This window comes from Onychomys torridus, chromosome 7 (assembly GCF_903995425.1).
Source record: "Onychomys torridus chromosome 7, mOncTor1.1, whole genome shotgun sequence".
Lineage (NCBI taxonomy): Eukaryota > Metazoa > Chordata > Mammalia > Rodentia > Cricetidae > Onychomys > Onychomys torridus.
In genome coordinates, this window is record NC_050449.1 from 44,453,527 (window position 1) to 44,477,148 (window position 23,622).

Sequence of the window (23,622 nt, forward strand, 5' to 3'; positions counted from 1 at the left end):
CCACAGCTTGACTAATTTTATTTTGGCAGCAATCTTATTAAGCAGGCACTATTTCCCTTTTATATTTATAGACTTAGGATCTCAGAAATGCTGACCAGAGCAAAATCACTCATCTCTATATAGAACTCAAGGTCTACATGATTCTATAGTTTGTATGACCTCTGTATTATTAGATCATGTTGCTTCCTGGTTTTGTTTTGTTTATTGTTATGCCAGGGAACAAATAATCTACTCTCTTTAAATGAAAATTCAAAGAATTAAAACAAGGAAGTTCTAGTAAAACTTTGAGCATATTGACATCCAAATAAACAGAGAAATCATTTTTTTTTTTAAACAAGGCACACTAAAACAGAGGGCAGGGAGCATTTCTTCAGCTGTGGGACCTCCTTTTTAGGGTCCAGAAGGTACTTTCAACAAGTTAGTATGTGAACTGGGAAGCCATCTATTAGAATTAGACACATTTGAAGTCAGAGTATGCACAGTTTGATGCTGACTTGGGCCAATGCACACAATGAAAAGCTCTCGTGTTGTGCCTGGCAGTAAAAAACAAAGCTAACAAACGAAAGGAGCCACGTACATTATACATCTGCACCCCAAGCCACACTAAACAGCATTTGAGGGACCTGAGGGATTTGCTGACTGTGCAGATAGGAAAGGGTCTTGGACAAGAACACATGCTGGTGCTTGGGGACAACTGTTGATCACTTGTGGAGTATTTAAGAAGAGCAAAGAAACTTAGCTGGGAAGTGTGGTCCTGCCCCGGGGCACGCTGCTTCCTAACATCTGTCAGGCCACACTCGCATGGAGGAAGGGCTTCACTACAGCTTACTCTTATCACCACAGCCTTACCCTCCCCTCATGCTGAAAAGCAGTGCTATTCAATTCTGAAGGTTCTCAAGTGCTCTGATCCAAACATCTGGGGTTATACTGGTATAGGATTCCCTCACATTTGTATTGAGACATTATTTTATTTGTAAGATAGTTGAGAAAAATATATAATTCATCTGTTAGAAAGAAATGAAGAATTTTCATTCATTTTTTTTCACGTTCTGTAGAAGCCAATGTAAAATCTTATATTCCTGTACATTTATAATTCTGTTGAACATGGAGCACTACTTAGAGGCATCTTAATGGGAAGAAGCCACTCCTTTCCCAGCCTCTACACACGAGTCCTAGACCTCTCAGACCACATCACTCCCTAGCACCAAGCAATGTCTTCACTGTACCCTCAGGCCTTTCGGGAGAATGTTGCCTCTAGCTGTTGTGGAGCAGATACTCAGCATTTGCTATGTGCCGGGTGTCGTTTACAGGCTTCAGGGATAGCAACTCATCTCGTCACAGCACTTAGTATCACCCCATTTTAGGACAGGTAAAAGTGAGGCACAGAATCTGGAAACTGCTCCAGTGTCCTTTTTTTTTTTTAAAAAAAAAAAAAAGATTTATTTATTATGCATACAGAAGAGGGCGCCATATCTCATTACAGATGGCTGTGAGCCACCATGTGGGTGCTGGGAATTAAACTCAGGACCTCTGGAAGAGCAGTCGGTGCTCTTAACCTCTGATCCATCTCTCCAGCCCCAGTGTCCCGTTTTTAACCACTAAGTGGAGCTGCACTCCAGTCAGTGCTAAGCTCACACAGGTCCACCTTTCCTAGCCCTTCCTCCCTTCCTCCCAGCATCACAGTAAGTTTTTAGCATTCTGCATCTCAATTAGTGTAAGCATATCATAAGCATTCTTCAAAAATTCCTGCTATTCCCAGGCTGAGCATGGTGGCATATGCCTTTAATTCCAGTACTTGGGAAGTACAGGCAAATGATGTCTGTGAGTTGGAGACCAGCCTGGTCTATATAACAAGTTCCAGGCCAGCTAGTGAGATCCTATCTCAAAATAAACGACATACCCCCTCCCGACCAGCTCTTCCCTACCAAGCCATCCTTTCCAATGCTCCCATACTAACTGGCTCATGGTCTTTATAAGATCATTATTGCTTCCTCAATTATAAGTCATTCTTGGAATTTAGAGCTCTTCACAATACTGCTTCCACTTACCACTCCAAATTTTTATTTCCTTAGACTTCAGTTCAAATGGACTGAATTAAGAGGAACAAGGCCTACAATGGCCTATGTGAACACCTTTGTTCATCTTGTGTGCATCTCCTTCCTAGTCATAATGTCTTCAGTGTTTTATGTCCCGATCATAGTTTCACACTTCTATCTGTTCTGAAGGATGATTCTGGTTGTATCTTATTTTGCTTCTACAATACAGCTCTGAGAACCATGATGATGTTCTATGCATTCAAACTCCTAGAGTGCATGCACATGGTCAATCTGTAATAAAATTCTGTTAAATGAACTGAAAGTACAGGCTAGTTACATTAATACTGAAGATCAGCAAATGATTAAATGACAAACTATCTCTTAAAAAAAAAAAAAACTGAAAATAATCCTTAAAAGCAAGAGGGTGCTAAGAGTTTTAAGAATCTAGTGAATGACAGTGGCTGAAACATTCTAGAAAAACACTGTAGAAGATGAGATCTTAACCTTTGTGCCAAATGATGAAAAATGTGTCCAACATAAAAAGGCACATGCACAGATGAGACTAGTGGCTCTATGGGCCGTTACCTTGGCAACAGTTTGTTCCGCAATGGTGCTAGGCCGGCGCTGGCGGCCATCAAGTCTCTGCTCCACAGGAAAACTGCTCCTATGTGATTTCAGACGTTCCACCAACAAGAAATAAATGGCAGCAAAGTGATTATAGCTCTTGTTTTGCAAAGACTGAAAGAGAAAACAGGTGTTGAAGACAAAGAACTATAAAAACCAACTAACGAATCTATAGTTTTTTAAAAGGAAGGGTAAGATATGTACCCTGAAAATAACATCACAAAACCTCCGTCTCTGTCCCCTGTCTTCTGAGAAGTGAAGAATGGCCTCTGCCACATGTTCCTGCTGCCATGATGTTCAGTTCAAGGACACAGGACCAAGTGAGCCCTCCAGACCAATTTCCACAATAATTTTGGCTTGAGACTTTAGATCTATATTTTCACTTACTTAATTTTAGATACTAAAGTACTTTAAAAAAATACAGTAGCAATGCATACTTCACAACAAACCCTTTCTGGAATTCAGACAGGAATGCATACAATTCAGGTCTCTAGTTTTACTTTATCATTAGTGACATCTTTAAACAATTGCCTGGTCCTATTACTTTGTTTTGGGATCCATTTATTTTTCTGCATTAGGAGATAATGCCATCACCACTTCCTGTAGACACTGCCAGTGCTGTGACATGGTCCTATCTCACAGTACGAAGTGTAAGGCTGGTCAGCACCTGTGCCCCAAAGTTTTAACTCTGTAGCTTCAGGCAAAGTTCAAATCACTGACAACTCTAAAGTGAATGAACAAAGCCTTTGCAGAGCTTTCTGGTGATTATTTTGGGCTGGAAAATGACATCTGGATGCTAGATGGAGAGACACTGTGTCTGTGTTCTTAGGTAATATTTTCCTCTTGTTTTTGCAGTCCCACCCTTTGGAAACCTTGAAAATAAACTTGCTTCCCAAATTTTTCACATCATTAGCCTGCCAGCTTTCCTGGGATGCCAATTTAACAGAGGAACAACTTCTCTTTTGGCTTCTAATCCCACCTGACAATCCACATGGGTGCTGTGTGGGGTAACACGGATCCAGGACACCATCAGGGCAAACAAAAACCCACAGGCCAGCGGGACCCCACAGAAGCTGCCATCCAGGATCTACTCCATGGATAAGCATGGGAAAACATCACTGAGTACACAATGCACAAAGTGAGACAGCACGTTTGGTTCTGCTCATGGCTACAACAGGAGACAAGAAATAGTCTCCACAAAGGCACTGCTCTGCTTTGGTGGGGCTGCTTTGCAGGTACTGTGTATGTTCTATAGGCATGCTAACTATTACATTGGAAGATAAAGCCAAGAGTAAATTTCCAGGTTCAAGGCTTTCTTTGTTCTATAACCATTAATATTTTCAAATCATAAGCTCACTTGCTTCGGCCCCATTTAGTGTCTCTGGTTCTCCTACACCCCACTGGCTTTCTTTAATCTGATGCTTTCCTATTGGCTCTTGGCTCAGCCCTTAGTCTTTATTCCATATATGTATGTTTACATTCTCTATAAACTAGTTTCATACCAACATGAAATTTCATGTTTCACTTTTGAAGAAACATTGTATTCTTTGGAGATAGGGTCTCGCTAATGTAACTCTGACTGTCCTTAAACCTACAGAGATCTGCCTGCCTCAGAGTGTTGGGATTAAAGCTGCACAACACCATGCCCAGCCTCCTCCATCTTGTATTTTTAAGCTTCAGTCTTGGTCTTTTCTGAATCCTCTGAAAATTCTGTTCTTGGACTTTTTGGCAGAGAGGGTGAAGGAAGGAGTTTAGAGATTGAATAACAGTAACTATAAACAGAGCCTGATGTAATCATCAGGAAACCCTGAGCAGTACACCCAGGCACTGGAATGTGCTAAAAGACTAGGGTGACAGGTGTGAGCCCAAAGCTTCAAGTGACAGATGCAGAAGAACCCTAAAATATCTCCAGACACATCTCCATCACTTTACCTCAATAGTTTTCTGCTGATCAATTCCAAGGCTGTGCATTAATCGCAGAACCTGCTCATTAAATTCTCCGATGGACGGCTCGTTTTCTTGTTCTTGTGGATAGAGAATAGGTCTTTGTACAGGAACTTCTATAAGCATCCACTTGTGCTCCTTGATTTGAGCTATGCTTAGCCGTTTGGAAGGATCTAGGACCAACATCCTTCTAATAAGGTGTTCACACTCTGTGGAAAGCACAATGTTAAAAAGTCACATAGATCACCTTCAGGTATACTTGCACGGCCCATGTGACTTTGCACAACAATGTTAATCTATGTATTCTTCACTGGAAAGCAGGACCAATGAGCAAATGAATACATGAGGGATAGACTGGTTAAGTTCAGATGCTGAGTAAACAAACACAGGTGAGTATAAGTCTGTCTGTGTGCAAATAGAGCCTTTCTGGTGCATTTTATCTGGTCACACTTAGATTTCCACCAAGGAAAAACAATCCTAAGCTTTGTTCTCAGAAAAAGTATTATGAACTGATCCTCGGTCGTATCGAGGTATGTTCAGTAAAGGCTGGGAGAGCGCTGCGTGCATGTGCTTTTTCCAGGGAGCTGCTGCTTTTCTCATCGGTGCTGCCAAAGACTATGTATGAAGCTCTGCTTCTGCTTACACTACATACAATGCAGCTGCAGCTCTGAGTGACAGCAAGCTCTTCACCACCCTCCTCCAACTCAGCCTCCTGCCACTCCCATCCATCAGAAACTGTGCTAAGTGCTTTGTGCAGAGTAATTTCACCATCCTTACAACACCTCCAGGGTAGGAACTATTATTGCTAACTCCGCTTTACAGATGGGCAGGAGCTGCACAGCCAGTGAGGCGTAAACTCAGGGTTCCAACCAGGGAGTCTATCTCCAGAGCCTAGGTGAGCTTGCCTTCCCAAGTGCATCGATTACATCGACTGTTGGCAGGAGTAAGCGATAAGGGTGAAAACTAAAGACACAAGTAAGGAGTACATCAAACTGTTGTCTGTATGACGGGTAGGGATCGTGGCATTTCAACTGAATTTATCAAAGTCCCATCAGTTGACTTTGAATTTAAAAACCTTTAATTTTGCAAATCTATTTCATACATAAAGTAAAATAGTTGTAAGCCTGCATCTATGGAGTCTAAAATAAACCAGGACATTTATAGACCCAAGCTGAATGGGAAGACTTGCTGCTCTTAATCTGGGTAGCTTCTGTTCTCAGTTACAAGGAGGAAGGCTGGAACTTGTCTGGTCTACATGGAGGGTACTGCAGAGCCCCATGGTTTAAACATGACTCAGTCATTTTCTCTGGTACCCAAACTCTCAGAAGGGATACTCTGGCTAGGACTTCACACAGCACAAACTCTGTAATGCACAAATAATATGATGAACAGCTTGTTACCTTCTGACATGAAATATGGAATCCGGAATCTTCCTTCCAAAACCCTCTGCCTCAAAATAGGGAGAGTTGGTCCATCAAAAGGCAGAGCTCCACAGACAAGGACATAAAGGACAACTCCCATGCTCTAGGGAAGAGAACGATGCAGCCCTTTCAGAGAGAACTTTAAACACTGATTTCCCAAACACTGCCACAGCTCTTAAAAATCACATGGACTCCTGTCCAGAATGCCCATCTCATCTCCTGTGGTGAGAGTAAGCCAATAAATACCAAACAATCTGAATTTTATCACTTTGTTCACCACTTCACTTCAAATCATTGCTGCTAGGATGATAACACTTGACTCTAGAGATTCTTTCCTAGGGAATCCATTTCCAGATGCTCTGACTAATTACAGTCCATGGGATGGGGAGAATATGATATCTTATTCATATATTGAGTACCAGAAGGTACTTCTAAGAACTTCTGAGATAGGTCTGAATACCACTTATCATGATAGACACTTTTAACATAGCAAAGCAAAGCAATACCCATATGTCCAGCTGTGGTCCTTCGTATTGCTGCCCTTCAAAGACTTCTGGGGCCGCATAAGGGGGGCTGCCACACCATGTTGCCAGCAGTTCACCAGTTTTAAAGAAATTCCCAAAACCAAAATCTATTGGGATAGAAATAAATGTTACTTTCATTTCTGCTCCCAAACTACACTGCATTTATCAGTAAACAATTTTATAATGTGGGACTACTATGATCTAATACATACAGGTAAGGGTAACATCTATCTTGTAGTATTTCCCTAGTAATATCACAATGATAAATTAATAATAAATAATGAATATTGCTGAATAAATGCATATATTAATTGAGTCCTCCACTCAAACAGAACATGTGAGAGATAGGAAGATGACTTTAAATCATGGTCTTTGTTGTTGTTTAGACACAGGATCTTACTGTGTGGCCTGGGCTGGCTTTGAACTCATCATTTTCCTGCCTTGCTCTCCCAAATATTGGGCTTATCTATAGATGTGAGCCACCAAACCCAGTTTTTGTTTTTTGTTTTTTTTTGAGACAGGGTTTCTCTGTAGCTTTGGAGTCTGTCCTGGACTAGCTCTGTAGACCAGGCTGGCCTCGAACTCATGGAAATCCACCTGCCTCTGCCTCCCGAGCAAACCCAGTTCTTAAACTATGCCTTTTTTTGGCTGAAAGTTCTATTTGTGTGGACAACCACAATCAAAATACAAAATTCGATTATTGTCGAATGTAAGCTACTTGGTTACTTGATGATTACTAATGGACTTTTTATTCTGTATAGTCTATAAGAGTTGAATGAGTAAAACCCAACTAAGTAGCAACATATACCAGCTTTTGAGGCAACTGAGAATTTTTAAGTAATAACTCTTTAAACGTTGATCGGTTCATCCTACTATAGGCAGATATGCATCTGATTATCTCGTTATTAACAAATGACAGCATATGACCACAAACCACCCATTACCACTACCACTTACATGTTCATCTCTAGAATGCAGTGGCATTATGCTTCAAAACAACTGTAAGCTTCCCCCTTATAATCTTAGTCACACTAAATCTACAGTTTGGATACCCAGAATGCACTCTGCAAACACTGTACTCAATGCTTTCAATATGCACATGCATACACGTTTTCAGTGTCCTTTGTCATAGTTGTATGTGTGTTTACCCTTTTAAAAGACTCAAGAAACAAATTCCTACTGTTGTACAAGTTAGGCCCATACTCTTGTGCTTTGAGTCTTCAAACTGAGAGGACTTGGTTCTCTACTAGTATATGCAAAACACTGCATTCACGGGGAGCTTAAGCAAAGACTCAAAGAAGAGTGGAGCCAGTCTCCACTGCCAGGGAGATTGGCTTTGGGACCAGAGTCAGCACCTGTGAGCCTTAGTTTCCCCACCTGTGAAGCTGCAATAATAAACACGCCCAGATGGCAGCTGTTAGGAGGGACCAATGTGCTAATGTAAACTGCTGCTTTGTTTGTGCCTTGAGACAACACACATTAGTAACTTAGGGAACATACTCTCTCTGCCTGCTGACATAAGAACAGGTAGGCATCAGGCAGAGTAATGACTGTTACCATGTCATAGCTGCTTCAGGGAAGAGAATAATAACTACAAAGTTAGGGAGCATGAAAACTGATTTACAGTTTGTCTCTTTCTAACTCAAGTGTCATAGGAAAGGTATTTTACTTCTTAGAAGCTTAGGTTTCCAAATCTATACCAGTGAGAATAATTGACCTGCCCAGATAAGATAAGATGCAGTGAGGAGCAATGATTAAAGATGTAGAGTGCCCAGAGCACAGATGTGAAATGTCAGCACTGCTTCTGTGAGACCACTGTTATCATTATTGCCTTCCAGAGAAGGTCAAGAGGAACTACACAGGAGGAGCAGAAAAACTAGCAGGAGCTTAAGGCTCAGGAGAGAAAGACAGTGTATCTGGGAAAAAGCCTTAGCCCATGCCTGTGGGCCATATAAGGATGGGGTGCCAATCACATCCAGCTTTACCATGTAGCACCATCCCAGAGATTTTTGTCTTCTTTACTTGAACTCAATGACTAGCCACTCCTGCCACCTGATAACTCATGCATAAAGATAGTTCTAATCTTTTAGAAAAACTATATTCTAGAATAAGTTAAGAATAAGATACTTAGCTGGGCGGCGGTGGTACACACCTTTAATTCCAGCACTCGGGAGGCAGAGGCAGGTGGATCTCTGTGAATTCGAGACCAGCCTGGTCTATAGAGCGAGATCCAGGACAGGCACCAAAACTACACAGAGAAACCCTGTCTCAGAAAAACCAAACCAAACCAAACAAACAAACAAAAAAGAATTAGATACTTAAATCTACTTTAAGAGGAAAAGGTTAATTTCCTATAGAAAGACACAACCAAACTCTAGAATAGATGATTGGAGAGTCTGAGGTAGGCAGTGATGGGTATATTTTAAACCACAATGGCAAGATGAGTTTTTCAGTATATGTAAACTGAAGATACTCTCCATGATAAAAAGTTTCAACATCTCAAAGAGCCAGACAAAGTGCTTCTTCACTTAGAAATTCTACACACCCAAGTGGCATCATCTCTAAGGAGGGAGGACACAAGCCTGTTGGGAAGACAGCTTGCCATGTGTTCTTGAGGTGATTCCATTGGTACATTTCTTAGTAAGACAGCAAGAACTGAGGAAAAATCACCATGTCTAGGTTGATCTTTTCCAACATAATTTTTACGGACTGGGCAGATAAAGCATGCTGTTCAGTCACAAGAAGGTGGAACTAAGTAGACACTTATGTTTTCTAGGTATCCGATTCTGTAGAACAATCAGAGCCACATTAAATGGGAGCCAGGCTCACTGCGCTATCACAGAACCATACCTGTCCACATCCGAGAACCTTTGCCAGAGCACTTCCAAAATTTTATTTTTGGTAACCTGCTAGGTGTGTTAAGATTTAAATAGAAAAAGTATATATTGTCACTGAAACAGTGTGTACTCAGTAAGTGTTAGTGAGGGCCTCATGCATGTAAGAAAAGCTACAGGTGCAGCCGATGTCTTCATGTCTTTTAAAGGGCTTTATCACATGTTAGGTGGTAATCTAAGCTCTTTGAGGAGTCAGGCAATGTGGAAGACTTACTTCAGGAGAAAGTTAAGCACTTGTGAGAGATGATGTGGCTGGCAATGCAGACATGGCCCAGAGACTCTTATGTCTTTGTCCTTCCCTGACACAGGGATTGTAGCTATTTGTGACCAAGTTAATAACTGCCAGGTTAAAGAAATGGCAAGTAGCCGGGTGGTGGTGGTGCATGCCTTTAATCCCAGCACTTGGGAGGCAGGGGCAGGTGGATATAAGTGAGTTCGAGACCAGCCTGGTCTACAAAGTGAGTACCAGGACAGCCAAGACCGTTACACAGAGATACCCTGTCTCGGAAAAACCAAAAAGAATAGGCAATGAAAAGGCATTTTAAAAAGGCCATTTATATTTCTTCATAGAAATCTGGATAGTTTTCTTCATTCATAGCCTATTGCTTTCTGTAAATGGCATAGTGAATGAGATAAAGGGTGAGCATGTAGATGAAACAGGAACATTCAGGATTTCCGATTATCATTTACTAAAACAGAATGGACTACATAGCTGCCCTTCAGTACCTCTGTGGGACTGGTTTCCACAGTGGGTACCAAAATATGAATGTTTAGGTCCTTTATATAAAATGGGGTAGTATTTGCATACAACCCCCACACTTCCTCCTACACACTTTAAATCATCTCTGGATTATGTTCGATACCTAATACAGTACAAAGGCAATCTAAATAGTTGCTATATTTAATTGCTTAGGGTATAACGGTAAAACCATCACCATCAACCAACAAGACAACTCAGCACAAGTTTAGCAGAGCTGCAGCCTGCCAGGCCTATCTACATAGCACCCATGAGCAATATTTTCCATCTGTGCTTGGTTAGATCCCAGGATGTGGGACCTGCAGACACAGTGCCTACTGAGTCCCCATTTCATCACCCTACCCACTTCATTTGTTTCTTCACTACCCATATGAATGCTGTGTGTGTGTGTTGTGAGCCACTGGAGACAGCCCAGAGTAGAGTCTCACAACAACTCAGAACAGTTACAAATGCCATCATCACTGGCTCTGGGCAACGAGTAGGGAACAATCACATGGACACTCCTCTCTCTGACCCAGACTTAGATTTCAGAGCATGTCAGATCAGATCAGATCTAGCATGGCCTCATTTCTATTTTTAAAATCTCATTTCAAAATGTTTGTTTGTTTATATGTGGAGGCACATGCATGCCATGGCACAGATGTGGATGTCAGACGACAACTTCTACCGTGTGGATTCCAGGGATTCAACTCAGGTCATCAGGCTTGTCAGCAAGCCCCATTATCCATGGTGAGCCATCTTGCTGGCCCTAAATCTCACTTTTAAAATGCCAAACATAAAATAATATATATTTATGGTGTATATATATTATACAGGTCAGGTGTGCTTATTTTTAAACTGTTCCATCAAAGCCCTAAGTATGCCACTAGGCAGAATTTAATATAACTTAAAATCAGAGGAAAGGCTGCCTCAAAGCCAGATCAATCCCTACCATTAAACAGAGAAGGATTTTAAACTCATTTTTGTGCCAGATGAAGCTGCCTTATCAGGTCTTTAATCATAGCACCTTACCATGTAAAGGAGAACAGTTAGGATGTTTATGGAGTTGTATCTAATGCACACCTACGGTCCTTTCAGGAAGCTATATTCAAAGAGTGTGTGATAGAGACTGGTGGTGGTAGCAGCCCTTGGGAGGCAGAGACAGGAGGATCTCTGTGAATTCGAGGCCAGCCTGGTCTACAGCCTTGGTCTACAAACAGCACAAGCTGTGCCTAAGAAACTAAGGATGATTAACTGTTGTCAGGATTTACTGTTGCAAAATAGTAATTACTAAACACATTCAGGGTTTTTCATAATTAAAGAGAAATGATTTAATAATCTAAGTGGGTTCCAGGACAGCCAGGACTGCGCGGAGAAGCCCTGTCTCTAAAAACAAACACAACGAGTGCATGGTGGGCTATGCAGACAACTCTCTGTCCTGTTACGTCAAGATGATGCGTTTTCCTCCCTGGGATACAAGGCATACTCTCAAGTTTTACTTTCACAATGGCTTCAAGATTTCCCAGTCTAGCCACACTCACTCACTTGGTTTATAGATGGTTTCAATATTTATAAAAGATAGGATTTGGGCTCAAATCTTTAACCAAAGATCAGTTACTGACACTCATGGGAATCAAGAAGGACTCAAAAGCAGAGTCACAGAACTATCTCTAACGTAACCAGTTACAAGCTACAGGCATCACACATTAGACTATTAGTGCTTCTGTCCTGTGTTTGAAAGATAACTGACCTTTATCTTCTTTTTAACAAAACCCACTATTACTGTCATCATAAATAACATGAATTACCAGTGCTCGAGCATCATTAGCAAAGGGCCAGTGTTTTAGGCACGAAAGAGTCGTATAAAGAGTAAATAAGCTGTTGTTGATTACTGCCCAATAGGTACACCAAGTACAGGAGAGATTTCTCTTGTTTGTTACAGCAATATGCAGCTCGGAACTGCTACAATGCAGACTCTGAGTCAGCAGAGCCTGAGCTTCTGTCCCTCTGGCCAGCTCTGAAGTGACCCATGAGTCTAGGCATCAAGGACTAGACAACAAACAGCACAAGCTGTGCCTAAGAAACTAAGGATGATTAACTGTTGTCAGGATTTACTGTTGCAAAATAGTAATTACTAAACACATTCAGGGTTTTTTTGTAATTAAAGAGAAATTATTTAATAATCTAAGTCTTTTTTTTAAAAGAAGGGAAAAGCAAATAAATAAATAAATAATGAAAAAACTATCTTTACTTTAAGCTAAGAAAAAGTAAATAATTTCTATGAACCACAACTCAGGCAATTTTTAATCTGTGTGTTATAATGTCTACTTTATAATTTTACAAAAATTCTTGGGTTGATGAGGTGGCTCTGTGGGAAAGGATGCCTGATGCGTCTTTATGACCTAAGTTCAATTTCCAGGTGGAAGTTGAGAACTGACTCTTGCAAGTTGTCCTTTAACTCCACACTGGCACACTTACCCTTCCCTTCCCATACATAGTGCACCCCCCCAAACCATGTGATTTTAAAAAATAAAAATAGTTACCTTGCTGAGAAGCTTGAGGGTTAGCTTTTCTTAAATGACTGACAGAGTAGGCTGTCTAGCCTGATGAAAGGGTACACATTTGTAATGACTATAGTAGACTGAAGAAGACAACCCCCAAGGAAATGAACACTGACAAGAAAGGTAGAGTGACAGGCTGACTCATGGTACCCACTGAAAACCCATTCACCAACAATGCATATTTTGTTGCCTAACAGGAAAAAAAAAAAAAAAAAAAAGCCAGTTGCCTCAATCACCTCCAAACATAGTCACTCTAACAGGAGGGCACAAGGCTGGATGAAATATTATTCGCAGACCAGTATGAAGCATCTAGAACCATCGAATTATGCCCAGTTATGGAGTCCAAGTGCTAAGAAACAAAGTGGAGAAAGGATGGGAAGGATAGCAACAGATGGAGGCCTAGAGCACTCCTCCACAGTCCAGGCTTGATGAACTGAGCTTGCAAAGCAGGATGGATGGGTGGATGTCATCATGCTGCCTATGCAAGGCCACTTCCCCATTATATGGTACTGGCAGCAGGAGGAGAGAGAATGGATGAAAGACGGTCAACTAATATTTTTTCAATAAATCCCTTTTCACCTCCATCCTTTCTAATTTCTAGGGCACAGGACTGAAACTGTATACACAGAAACCTTATCTCAAGGTCTTCTGGTAAGTGGAAAGTTGTAGAAGCAATGGCAGAGGTGACGAGCTACCAATCAAGTCTGAAAAGAAATGTTCTTTTTGACCTAAAGAGAAATGACCTGTGATACACAGCTAATTCCATTTAAGGTTTTGCTCAGAGGAAACATTTTCTCAGACAGAAATACTTTCCAATGTAAGTAACGCACTTTCCTTGTTCCTTTACTATCTGCATTGACAAGCCTTTGAGGCCAGAGGACTCTAATGTGCTGAAGGAGGTTATCTGGCTATCACAGTTGTACAGCTTTATTTTCAACAGAATCAATTATGCACTGAACACAAACAGCAGTCTTCTTTTACTGAGTGCTTACTTGGTGCCCAGAAATTTAACTAACAATTTATTTTACAAACACTTGAACAGGACCATGTACCAGGCACAGTTTTAAGTACTCTGCAAATGTTAATTCAACCACTATGAGATATGAACCTGTGCCATTACCCCTTTACAGATAAGGAAACTGAGAACAGGGTGGTGGTGGGGGTGAGAAAATGTCTCCAAGGTCAATAAGCTAGTAAGTGGCCTGCTTATTCCCTACTATACTGTATTGCCTCCTTGTCTTAAATAATCACTAATCTCTACACACTATCCCTGAAAAACACAGTAATTTCTAATAAACAGAACAGAAGCCCTTGCCTGCAGAAGTTAATTAACCTACTCAAAGTGACAGATGCAAATGGCATCACCAGAGTCTGTATCTGCATTGCCTGTTACTAGGCTTAACACTTCACACGAAATCTTGCTTGAATTGTGGTAATTAAAAAATAGATCTATTTTTATTATTTTTAACTATTGTGCATGTGTGCATTTGTGCATGCATGTGTTGTGCACAGTGCCTAAAGTCCAGAGGAGGGTGCCAGATCTCTTGGAATTGTTACTTTGTGAGTGCTAAGAACTGAACCTGCATTCCTGGAAGAACATCATGAGCTCTTCACCGCTCAGCCATCTTTACATCCCTGAGTTGTAGTTATTTCCTGAAAAATTCCTCCAAGTAACTAATATATTTGAATCACCAGGAATTTATTATAAAACTTTAGGCATGTGAAATTTGGAGAATAATACTAAAGATAACTCACCTTAACACATCAATAACCATTATAAGCGAAAATAGCCAAGATGTGGAGCCAGAAACAGTGCTACAAGTATGGAGCCTCCTGAAAGTCTGTTGCTTTGTTTCAGCCTCCCCCAAATGTCCCAAGCTCCTATTTCATGAAGGTGGAGTCCTCATGATTGAGACAGCCTGAACACAACTGCGGGTGAACCTGTGGCTCTACACAGTCGAGTTATTAATGCAGGAAGCATAAGCTAAAAATTACTCTCAGAGCCATACTTCTGTATTTATGAAAACTAACCAATACTTCTATTTCTGTCTTTAAATATAGGCACATTTTAAATGAAAATCTGAGTTTGATTTGCCTTTTCAACTTCAACAGAGGCAGCTTAAAAAGTTCACTTTTAGCAAATTATAGAGATCTTAATAAGCAAAAGAAACAGGTGAAAAGTTAATACATTGAGCAATAATTCTGTCCTTTTTTTTTCTTTTGAGTTCTTTACATGGAGTCCCACAGGACAAGTGTAGTAGATCTCTTTAAAAGTCAAGAATTCCAAGTTATCAAAAGATTATGTCCTTAAAGGTAAGCAGGGCCATCAAAAGCTGTAAGTTCTATTAAAAAAGAGCAAATATTCGGTGGGGGATCGTGTAAAGGACAAGCTTCTAATCTGCTCTATACTTTCTGTCCACCCAGCTCCTGCCAGTGATAGAGTAGTACATCTCAGTCCTCACAAGAGAAGGTTCTTTTCACAATGGATAGTAATCCAGAGACCACACCTGGTCAATGTGTCCAGCCCTAAGGGGGACAGCTACTCACACCCCCTCCCTTCAAGGCTCAAGGATCATCCTGGAAGGGAGGAGGGATTGTAAGAGCCAGAGGTAGTAGACCTCTGCAGCCAAATAGTACTTCCTGGGCATGACAGTGCCGTTACACACATGAACTCACAGAGACTATGACTTCTTGCACAAGACCTGGACAAGATCAAGCCAGGCAAAATCCCAGCATGCACAGGGGAGGGGACTCAGGAAGTTCCATTCCTAGTCGGAGGAGCTATTCATAATTGATGGCTGGTGGGGAGGTAGAGTCAGTTTCTCCAGGGATATGCTGTGTTCCAGTAGGAAAACCCATACACATACAGGCAGCACTAGTGCTCAGTGAGGAACAAAGCACATGGCACTGGGAGGGAAGCCTGAGTGGTGGATTTGATCCATCATATGCATCATAAAATTCTCAAACAGTTACAACTCCTACAAACACTGAAGACAAGTTCTTTTCAAAACACATCTAAACTTTGTAACACATGAGTCCTTCATGATCTCTCCTGACTGACCATGATCTCTCTTTCTTTCCTATCAGTTTTCACTGGCACTTGGCATAGCTCCCGAGCTAGAGCCCGCAGCTGTCTGAAGTACTTCGCAGACTAGTGGAGTTCGCAGACTAGTGGAACACAAACTTGACATAGTGATTCCACTTGAGGACTGACACATAATGCTTGCAAAGGACAAAGGAGTGGCTAGAGAGATCTCACTTGGAATTGTAGAGCTGCTGCTGCTGACCTGTGTTGCCTTAGCAAGTTATCTGACTTCTTGCATTTGGTTTTCCCATTAAAAACCAAACAAAGACCTTGGTGATAGTTCTGCAGCTTCCTAGTGTGCTGTGAAATGAATGACTAAGAACTCAGCAGAGTACTTGAAAATAGCAAGGGCTTAAGTCAATGTTAACTGTCACTCTCTGAACCAAAGGGAACAATTCTAGGTACCTGACATTTTACCTGTCTTCTATACAGTTAAGAAAGCCTTGAATCTTCCATATTCAAAAGCAAAAATAAAAACAGCAAGCCCCAACAAAACGCAAACTTAAATGTTATATAACATTAAGTACACTGCACTGACCTATATTTCCAGCAGAATTATACTAAAAACAGACAGAAAACACTTGGTTATAATCTTGAGTAATAGTCTGTATTTTGTATTTACAAGGTTTTTTGGTATTTTACTTGGGACATTTACTTTTGGTGATGAACACCTTGTAAATCTCAGGGTGCAAACTTAAAGTCTCAATGCCTTCTTCTGCCTAACAAGACTCCCAGGAGCCCTTGCATTAATAAAGGGATACACAGGTGAAGCTGGAGCTTCTAACTACAGGTCTAGGAGGTTAAAAAGGGAGCGGGGAGAGGGCTTTTCTGTAAAAGGTAATTTTAAGGCAGCTGATACTTTCAAGAAATGAAAAAAATAACCCAGAGGTAAATTAGAGAAGGTTGGCAAAAAATAACTAAAATGAATGAGACCAAACAGAAAGGAAAAAAAAACCACAAACAAAAACAAAAAAGATGAGTAAAGTGAGGGAAATACCAGAAATGAAAGTAGTAAACTCAAAAAACCTAAGACATAAGCCAACAACCCCTATGGAAACACTGTTACTATGTACTGAATTTTTATAACCAAAAGAGACACCTCACCAGCGCAAGTCCCAGGGCTGTTCCATACACTAAATCTCCCTGTGCTCAGCTCTCATGCTCCACACCATAGCCAGAGTTTGCTGAGATGCAAATTTAATTTCCCCCACTTCACTCAGATCCGTACTATCAACTTTACTAGCTTGGATCCCCATTAACTATGAAATAGACTCTCAAATCTCTGATAAACTGCTCCTCCTCTGCTGCTGTCTTTGCCCATACTAAGCTAAGTAAGATCTTCACCATCCCAGTCTCCATCTGCCCGACTATGGTATCTGCTACTGCATTTTTGGTAATCAGTTAATTCATCTCTCAAGCATAAGTTCAAACATTTCCTGATCTGGGATGCTTTCCTGACTCTTCAGGTTGCCTGACATTTCATCACGTATGTTTCTGCTGAAGCTGATATATAGTTACACCCTTGCCACTGTTTTATGTGGTACAGGGGAACTGAACCCAGGGCCTTGCATATGCCATGTACATGCTCTCTCATTGAGCTCTATATACCATTTTTTCTGTATGTTTACAACTGAAGGTATAATTGACAAATAAAAAGCATGCAATGTGAAGTTCTGATATACATATATGCTGTGAAATAATTTATACATATCACACTATATTTAACAGCATAATGCCTGGCATATATTTTACCATGTATGAGTGAGTTTTGACTATGTGAGTTAAGAAATTCATATTGTCAATTTTAATCCCAAGGGAGAGAGAGGCTATGAGTTCAAGGACAGACTGCTCTACATAGTGAGTTCCAGACCAGTCAAGGCTACACAGTATGACAGTATCTCCAGAGGCCAAGATTAAAAAAAAAAAAAGGAAACTCCCATTATAAAATTTAAACTTTTTTTAATCATTGAGCTGGACATGGTGGTATATGCTTGTAATCTCAGAACTTGGGAAGCAAAGGTAGGAGGATCATAAGGTGGACTGGGCTACATAATGTGCTTAAGGCCAGCCTAGGCTATATGAGACCCACCCACTCAACAATCAAACGAAAAAATAAAAAAGCAACAGACCTGACACATACACAGACATGTGTGCGTGATGTGTCTGACTTGTTCTCATCTGCTTCCATCCCTTCCTTTGTCTTTCCCGTCTGCATCCCCACTACAGCCCTGGGCATTAGGAGAGGACCAGTCAGAGCACCAGCAACCAGCACTTCTGGCCCTCTCCAGCCCTCCAATCAGCCCCACATCTTGACCAACAACCTATATACAGAATCTCCTAAGAAATCTGGATGCAACTCAAAGCCCTTAGTCCAGTCCTGCCACTGTATACATCAATACTGAACATACTTTCTTTCTTATAGTCACACACAGGATTAAGAAGTAAGTATGTCTTGCCAGCGTCTGACACTGCCTGCAGGGCTTTTTCACACACTCAAGGCAATGGCTCATCTGATCATTTCCCAGGCAGATGCATCCCAGTTACCTGCTATTTTGATATTCATATTGTTATCCAGCAGGAGATTTTCAGCCTTCAGGTCACGGTGCACAATCTTTCGGTCATGGCAATAATCAACAGCAGACAAAATTTGCCAGAATTTTCTCCTGGCTTCAGATTCATTTAACCGGCCATGATTAGCAAGATAATCTGTAAAAGAAGAGAACATTTAGAATTATTCAGCAAAATAAATAACCTCAATATTAATATTTAAGAAAATTTTGACAAAGTTTTTTTATAATAAAAAATTAATGTTCTAATAACACAAATAATGCTTTCCAAGTTTCTTGCCTTTTGAGAAGTAACCTGAACTATATGTCACAGGTTCTATATAAATTCCAAGACCTCAATATCAGATAATAGCAAGGGTAACACAATAGCCACATGACATCTCAAACTAAGTTTATTTGATCTTTTTGCCTGTGTACTCTGCTAATTTGCTGAAAACATATTGTTTCTTCATATCATATTTAAATACATAAAACTCTTGCAAGGCAAAGAACATGAATGAATTTTCTTAGAAGGGACATCATAAACATTACTTTCATGTGAGACCCAGAAATAGATTCAATAATTCAAACTCTAGTATGTTGAAAGAAACAATCCTGATCTACTCAAAAGCAGACAGATTTGTTTTCTAAATTACAACCATGACAAATGACTATAAGCCACAGCTGTAAGACAATATACTTTTCAGGATATATTAGCATCTCTGTACAGTGTTATAATCTTTATTAAAGCAGTTTAACTGAAAATTAATTGTACACCAACTATATGCATAACTTCAATAAAACTAAATGCTACAACTTGAAGAGCTGAAAGCCTTCTGTAATCTTTTTAGAAGGAGAGGATCAACACAAATCTTGAAAAAAATTTATTTTTAAGGAAGTTTTCTTAATAGTCATATAACATATATAACATAACATAACATAACATAACATAATATATTGTCTTAGGATTATTATTTCTGTGATGGAACACTATGTGTGCTATGGATATCGCTCTGTGTAAATAAAGTTCTGATTGGCCAGTGGCCAGGCAGGAAGTATAGGCGGGACAAGAGAGAGGAGAATTCTGGGAAGTAGAAGGCTGGGGAGACACCGCCAGCCGCCGCCATGAGAAGCAACATGTAAAGACACTGGTAAGCCACAAGCCATGTGGCAAAGTATAGACTAACAGAAATGGGTTAATTTAAGATAGAAGAAGCAGATAACAAGAAGCCTGCCACAGCCATACAGTTTCTAAACAATGTAAGTCTCTGTGTGCTTTCTTGGTTGGGTCTGAGTGGCTGTGGGCTGGCGGGTGAGAGAGCTTGGTCCTGACTGGGCAGGCAGGGAACTCCAACTTCACTATGTGTTCCTGAAGTGCCCGCCGACTTGGGACCACACATCCGCACATACAGAGTCACTCTCATTCACACCATCATAGAACCCCATATCATGCATTATAAATCTGAAACACTGTAATTACTCTCAATACAAAAATATCCCAATGTACACACATACAACTTTAATGTAACACAGTGTGCTCTGAAAATACACATACATCTTAGCATTTTGAGAATAGAAATCAAGCTTTTCTCTACTATAATCCCCACACAACACTTAGCACTACACAAGACACCATAAAAAACATTCAATGAACCTATCAAAATCTTATTATGGTGATATTATGAATTTTCCCATCAACAATACTGTAAAAGATGTATAGAAACTATAATCTCTAACTCTGCTACACATTATTATTCTATACACTGTAGGCCTTAAATAGAAATGGATATTTTATCTATTCTACATTTGCTAGTATCAGAATCTGAAACAGTAGGTTCATGCTTCCCTTTGCCTAGACAATAATCATCCGCAATTCTGAAGGAAAAGAAAAGATCCCTCAAGACTATGGAGAATTTCTGGTAAAGATGATCAAACTGTCTTTAAGGAGGAGTGTTTCACTTATTCTTCAACTTCCCATATTCCCTATATGTTGCAATTCAAAATTAAAGGACTGAACAAATGTAGGTTAATCTTTTTAAAGTGACAAGAAAATGCCATAGGTTTATTTATAAGGAGCCCTGTAATATGTGGTTCTGCTTAGGAGTGCTTTGATTGACTAGTGAGCTCCAGGGGTGACAGCCCGATCTTTCCATTAAGGATTCTCAACGCTGTCTTGCTATGATCATGGTTCTAAAATGCCAACACACACTGAACTCTCACAGGGCTTGATAATCAAAGACTACTGGAAACTGTAGTCCTTAATACAAAGTCCTTGGGAGCTTTGGGAAACAGGCTGAGCACCTGCACTGTTTTAGAAAGTATCCAGGTGATACTGAAGATGAAGGTACAGGAGTCAAAGTCTGAGACCCACAATGATTCAAAGTTTTATCATAACTGGTTATCATCACATGAATCAATGATTTCATACAGAATCAGAATTTGGTTTTTATAATTATTTATTCCTGCCACAATTATTAAATGAAATTTTGTTGGGAAATGTTTCTCAAGAGAGAATTTTCTCTTGTTAGTTAGGATTATTTAGTTCTTCTAACACTCTCTGACTGGGTTAGGAATGATAGATGATAGATTCTTTTTCAGTGAAGTACCAACTTGAGAGTACAGAGCTGGCTCAGCAGTTACTTCTAACACTACTAGAATCTACATGCCTGGTCATCTTATTTAGCATGCCTTTCTCTCCAGTCTTCTAAGAATCACAATGATACCTTGTAGTTGTTGGTTTTCACTCTTTGGTTCTTTACTCCTTTCTTTTGTGGGGAGGGCGCCACCCAGTTCCCAAATAAGCACATGGATGAAGCTTATTCTTACTTAAGAATGCCCAGCCTTAGCTTGGCTTGTTTCTGGTTTCTAGCCAGCTTTTCTTAAACTATCCCATCTACCTTTTGTTTCTGGGCTTTCACCTTTCTCTATTTCTGTATCTTTTCTTTCCTTCTTATTCCATGTCTGGCTGGCCCCTTCTTTTCTTGCTTTTCTCTCTTGCTTTCCTATCTCTCTTTTTCTCCTTGTATTTGTTCTCTCTCCCTGCCAGCCCTGCCTATTCTTTCTCCTGCCTCGCTATTGGCTGTTCAGCTCTTTATTAGACCATCAGATGTTTTAGACGGGCACAGTAACACAGCTTCACAGAGTTAAACAAGTGCAACATAAAAGAATGCAACACAGGGTTGGGGATGTAGCTCAGTGGTAGAGCACTTGCCTAGCAAGCTCAAGGCTCTGGGTTCGGTCCTCAGCTCCGGGGAAAAAAAAAGAATGCAACACATCTTTGCATCATTAAGCAAATGTTCCACAGCATAAACAAATGTAACACATCTTAAATTAGTATTCCACAACAATGCCTGGGTTTTTATATTCAACTTAACTATATATAGCTATTTAGTTAATTCTATGTTCAGGTTTTCTTGTCTCTGGCCAGTGAAAATTCCATCACATTGTTCATCCTCTCCCCAGGGACAGGGATCAAGCTAAAGTCCAGAGCATCATGTGTGCCAGGCAAGTGACGTACCCCCCGAGCAACATTTTCCATGCCTACTTCATTATAGAAAAATCTACAGCTTGCTGTTTTCTGGCATAATAAAAGTGATTCACATTTATCTCAAATATTTCCTTTCCTGAACCTCAAGTCAGTCATTTTTTGAGAGGTGTGGTGTTTTTTTCTGGGAAATCATAATGGTGTGCTTTCTAGTGATGGGTCAGGAGTCACTTCCATAGACACAGCTAGAGGTAAGGATTTAAAAAGAAAAAACAAAAACAAAAACAAAACAAAACAAAAAACCATCATGCATTATTCTGTTTACTGCCATTTAAAACTAATAATATTCTGCCGGGCAGTGGTGGCGCACGCCTTTAATCCCAGCACTCGGGAGGCAGAGCCAGGCAGATCTCTGTGAGTTCCAGGACAGGCTCCAAAGCTACACAGAGAAACCCTGTCTCAAAAAACAAAACAAAACAAAACAAAACACCAAAAAACTAATATTCTAGGAATAACACTGATTTGACCATTCATTCATTCATTCATTCAGTTTTTGTTTTTTTCCAAGAGAAGATTTCTCTGCATAGCCCGGGCTGTCCTGGAACTTGCTCTGTAGACCAGGCTTGTGTTGAACTCAGAGATCTACCTGTTTCTGCTTTCTGTATGCTAGGATTAAAGGTATGGGCCACCACCCTGACTTTTGTTTGTGTTTTTAAAATGTCATTTTTCCTAAAAGACCTTGGTTCTTAATACTCACATAAAGTACTTGTTCTATCCTAGAGTTAATATCAAATACTCTCAAAATAGCTATACTAATATTACTACTAACAATAAATTTACTGAAGTTTACAAGCTATTATTTCTGTGAAGTTCTTTTTAGCTTGGGATAACACTGGCCTACAGTATAGAGTCTAAAACTGGGCTTTAAAAGTACTTGAAAGAAAGGTTTGGGGATGTGGTTCAGTGACAGAGCACTTGTCTAGAGCACATTTCCATCTCCTGCACTCCCTAAAATACAACACAGTTACTGGAAAAGCTTGTATAGAATGTTTCCAACATAAGAGAAAGACAGCTGTGTATGTTTTCAAGCATTAGAAAATGGCTTCTCTCCAATTTTGCTTTGAATATATAAAACATCTGGTACTTAGTGAGGTCAACATTAAAACTAAATGACTCAACGTAATCAGAAGTCTTCCTGGTTCCTCTCCTCGGTCTACAGGTAACTTTTTGGATTTTGGTTTCTTTTGGTGTTTCATTTTACAATAAAGAAGTGCCTGTAATAGTCTTTTCCCACTCTTTACATAGGAACACTTGCTTTCCCTTTGCACTGAAAAGGAGTCTCCCCTTTCCTTCAGCTGGCTGTAGACATTTCTCATATTCAACCAACTGTGTAAAAACTGAGGGCTCAGACAGGATGGCATTTACCCCTGCCCCCAGCTCTTGAAGACAAGATCAGGAAGTAAGTTCAAGGCCAGGCTTGGCTACATGAGACCCTGTCTCAATCTCACCCCAACACTTTCTCAAAAATGAGGGGGAAGGGGTTTTCAGGAGCCAAAATCTGTCACAGTTGTTGACCGTGAGATCTTGAGGAAAAATCAAACTCTATAACCCTCCATTTGATAATCCAAAAATGGAGATCATAAGAGAATTCTTACAAGGTTATATAAAGATTAAAAACCAACAACTTTAAATTTAAATGGAGAAAACCATGGTGTAGATTCTGACACACAGATGTCCTCAAAAAAGGTACTTGGCGACTTACTATTA

At 40.2% G+C, this 23,622-nt stretch overlaps 1 protein-coding gene across 3 annotated transcripts in view; it reads right to left on the bottom strand.

Annotated features, from left to right (window-relative positions):
* Positions 1 to 23,622, bottom strand: part of Sik2 (salt inducible kinase 2) — a 109,627-nt gene that overhangs the window by 21,683 nt on the left and 64,322 nt on the right. For all 3 annotated transcript variants that reach the window (XM_036194317.1, XM_036194318.1, XM_036194319.1), the window contains exons 4-8: positions 18,370 to 18,531; positions 6,532 to 6,656; positions 6,005 to 6,128; positions 4,593 to 4,813; positions 2,622 to 2,774 (exon numbers count right to left, since the gene is read on the bottom strand). In XM_036194317.1, the coding sequence (XP_036050210.1) occupies positions 2,622 to 2,774; positions 4,593 to 4,813; positions 6,005 to 6,128; positions 6,532 to 6,656; positions 18,370 to 18,531 (785 nt within the window). The remainder of the gene's footprint in view (positions 1 to 2,621; positions 2,775 to 4,592; positions 4,814 to 6,004; positions 6,129 to 6,531; positions 6,657 to 18,369; positions 18,532 to 23,622) is intronic.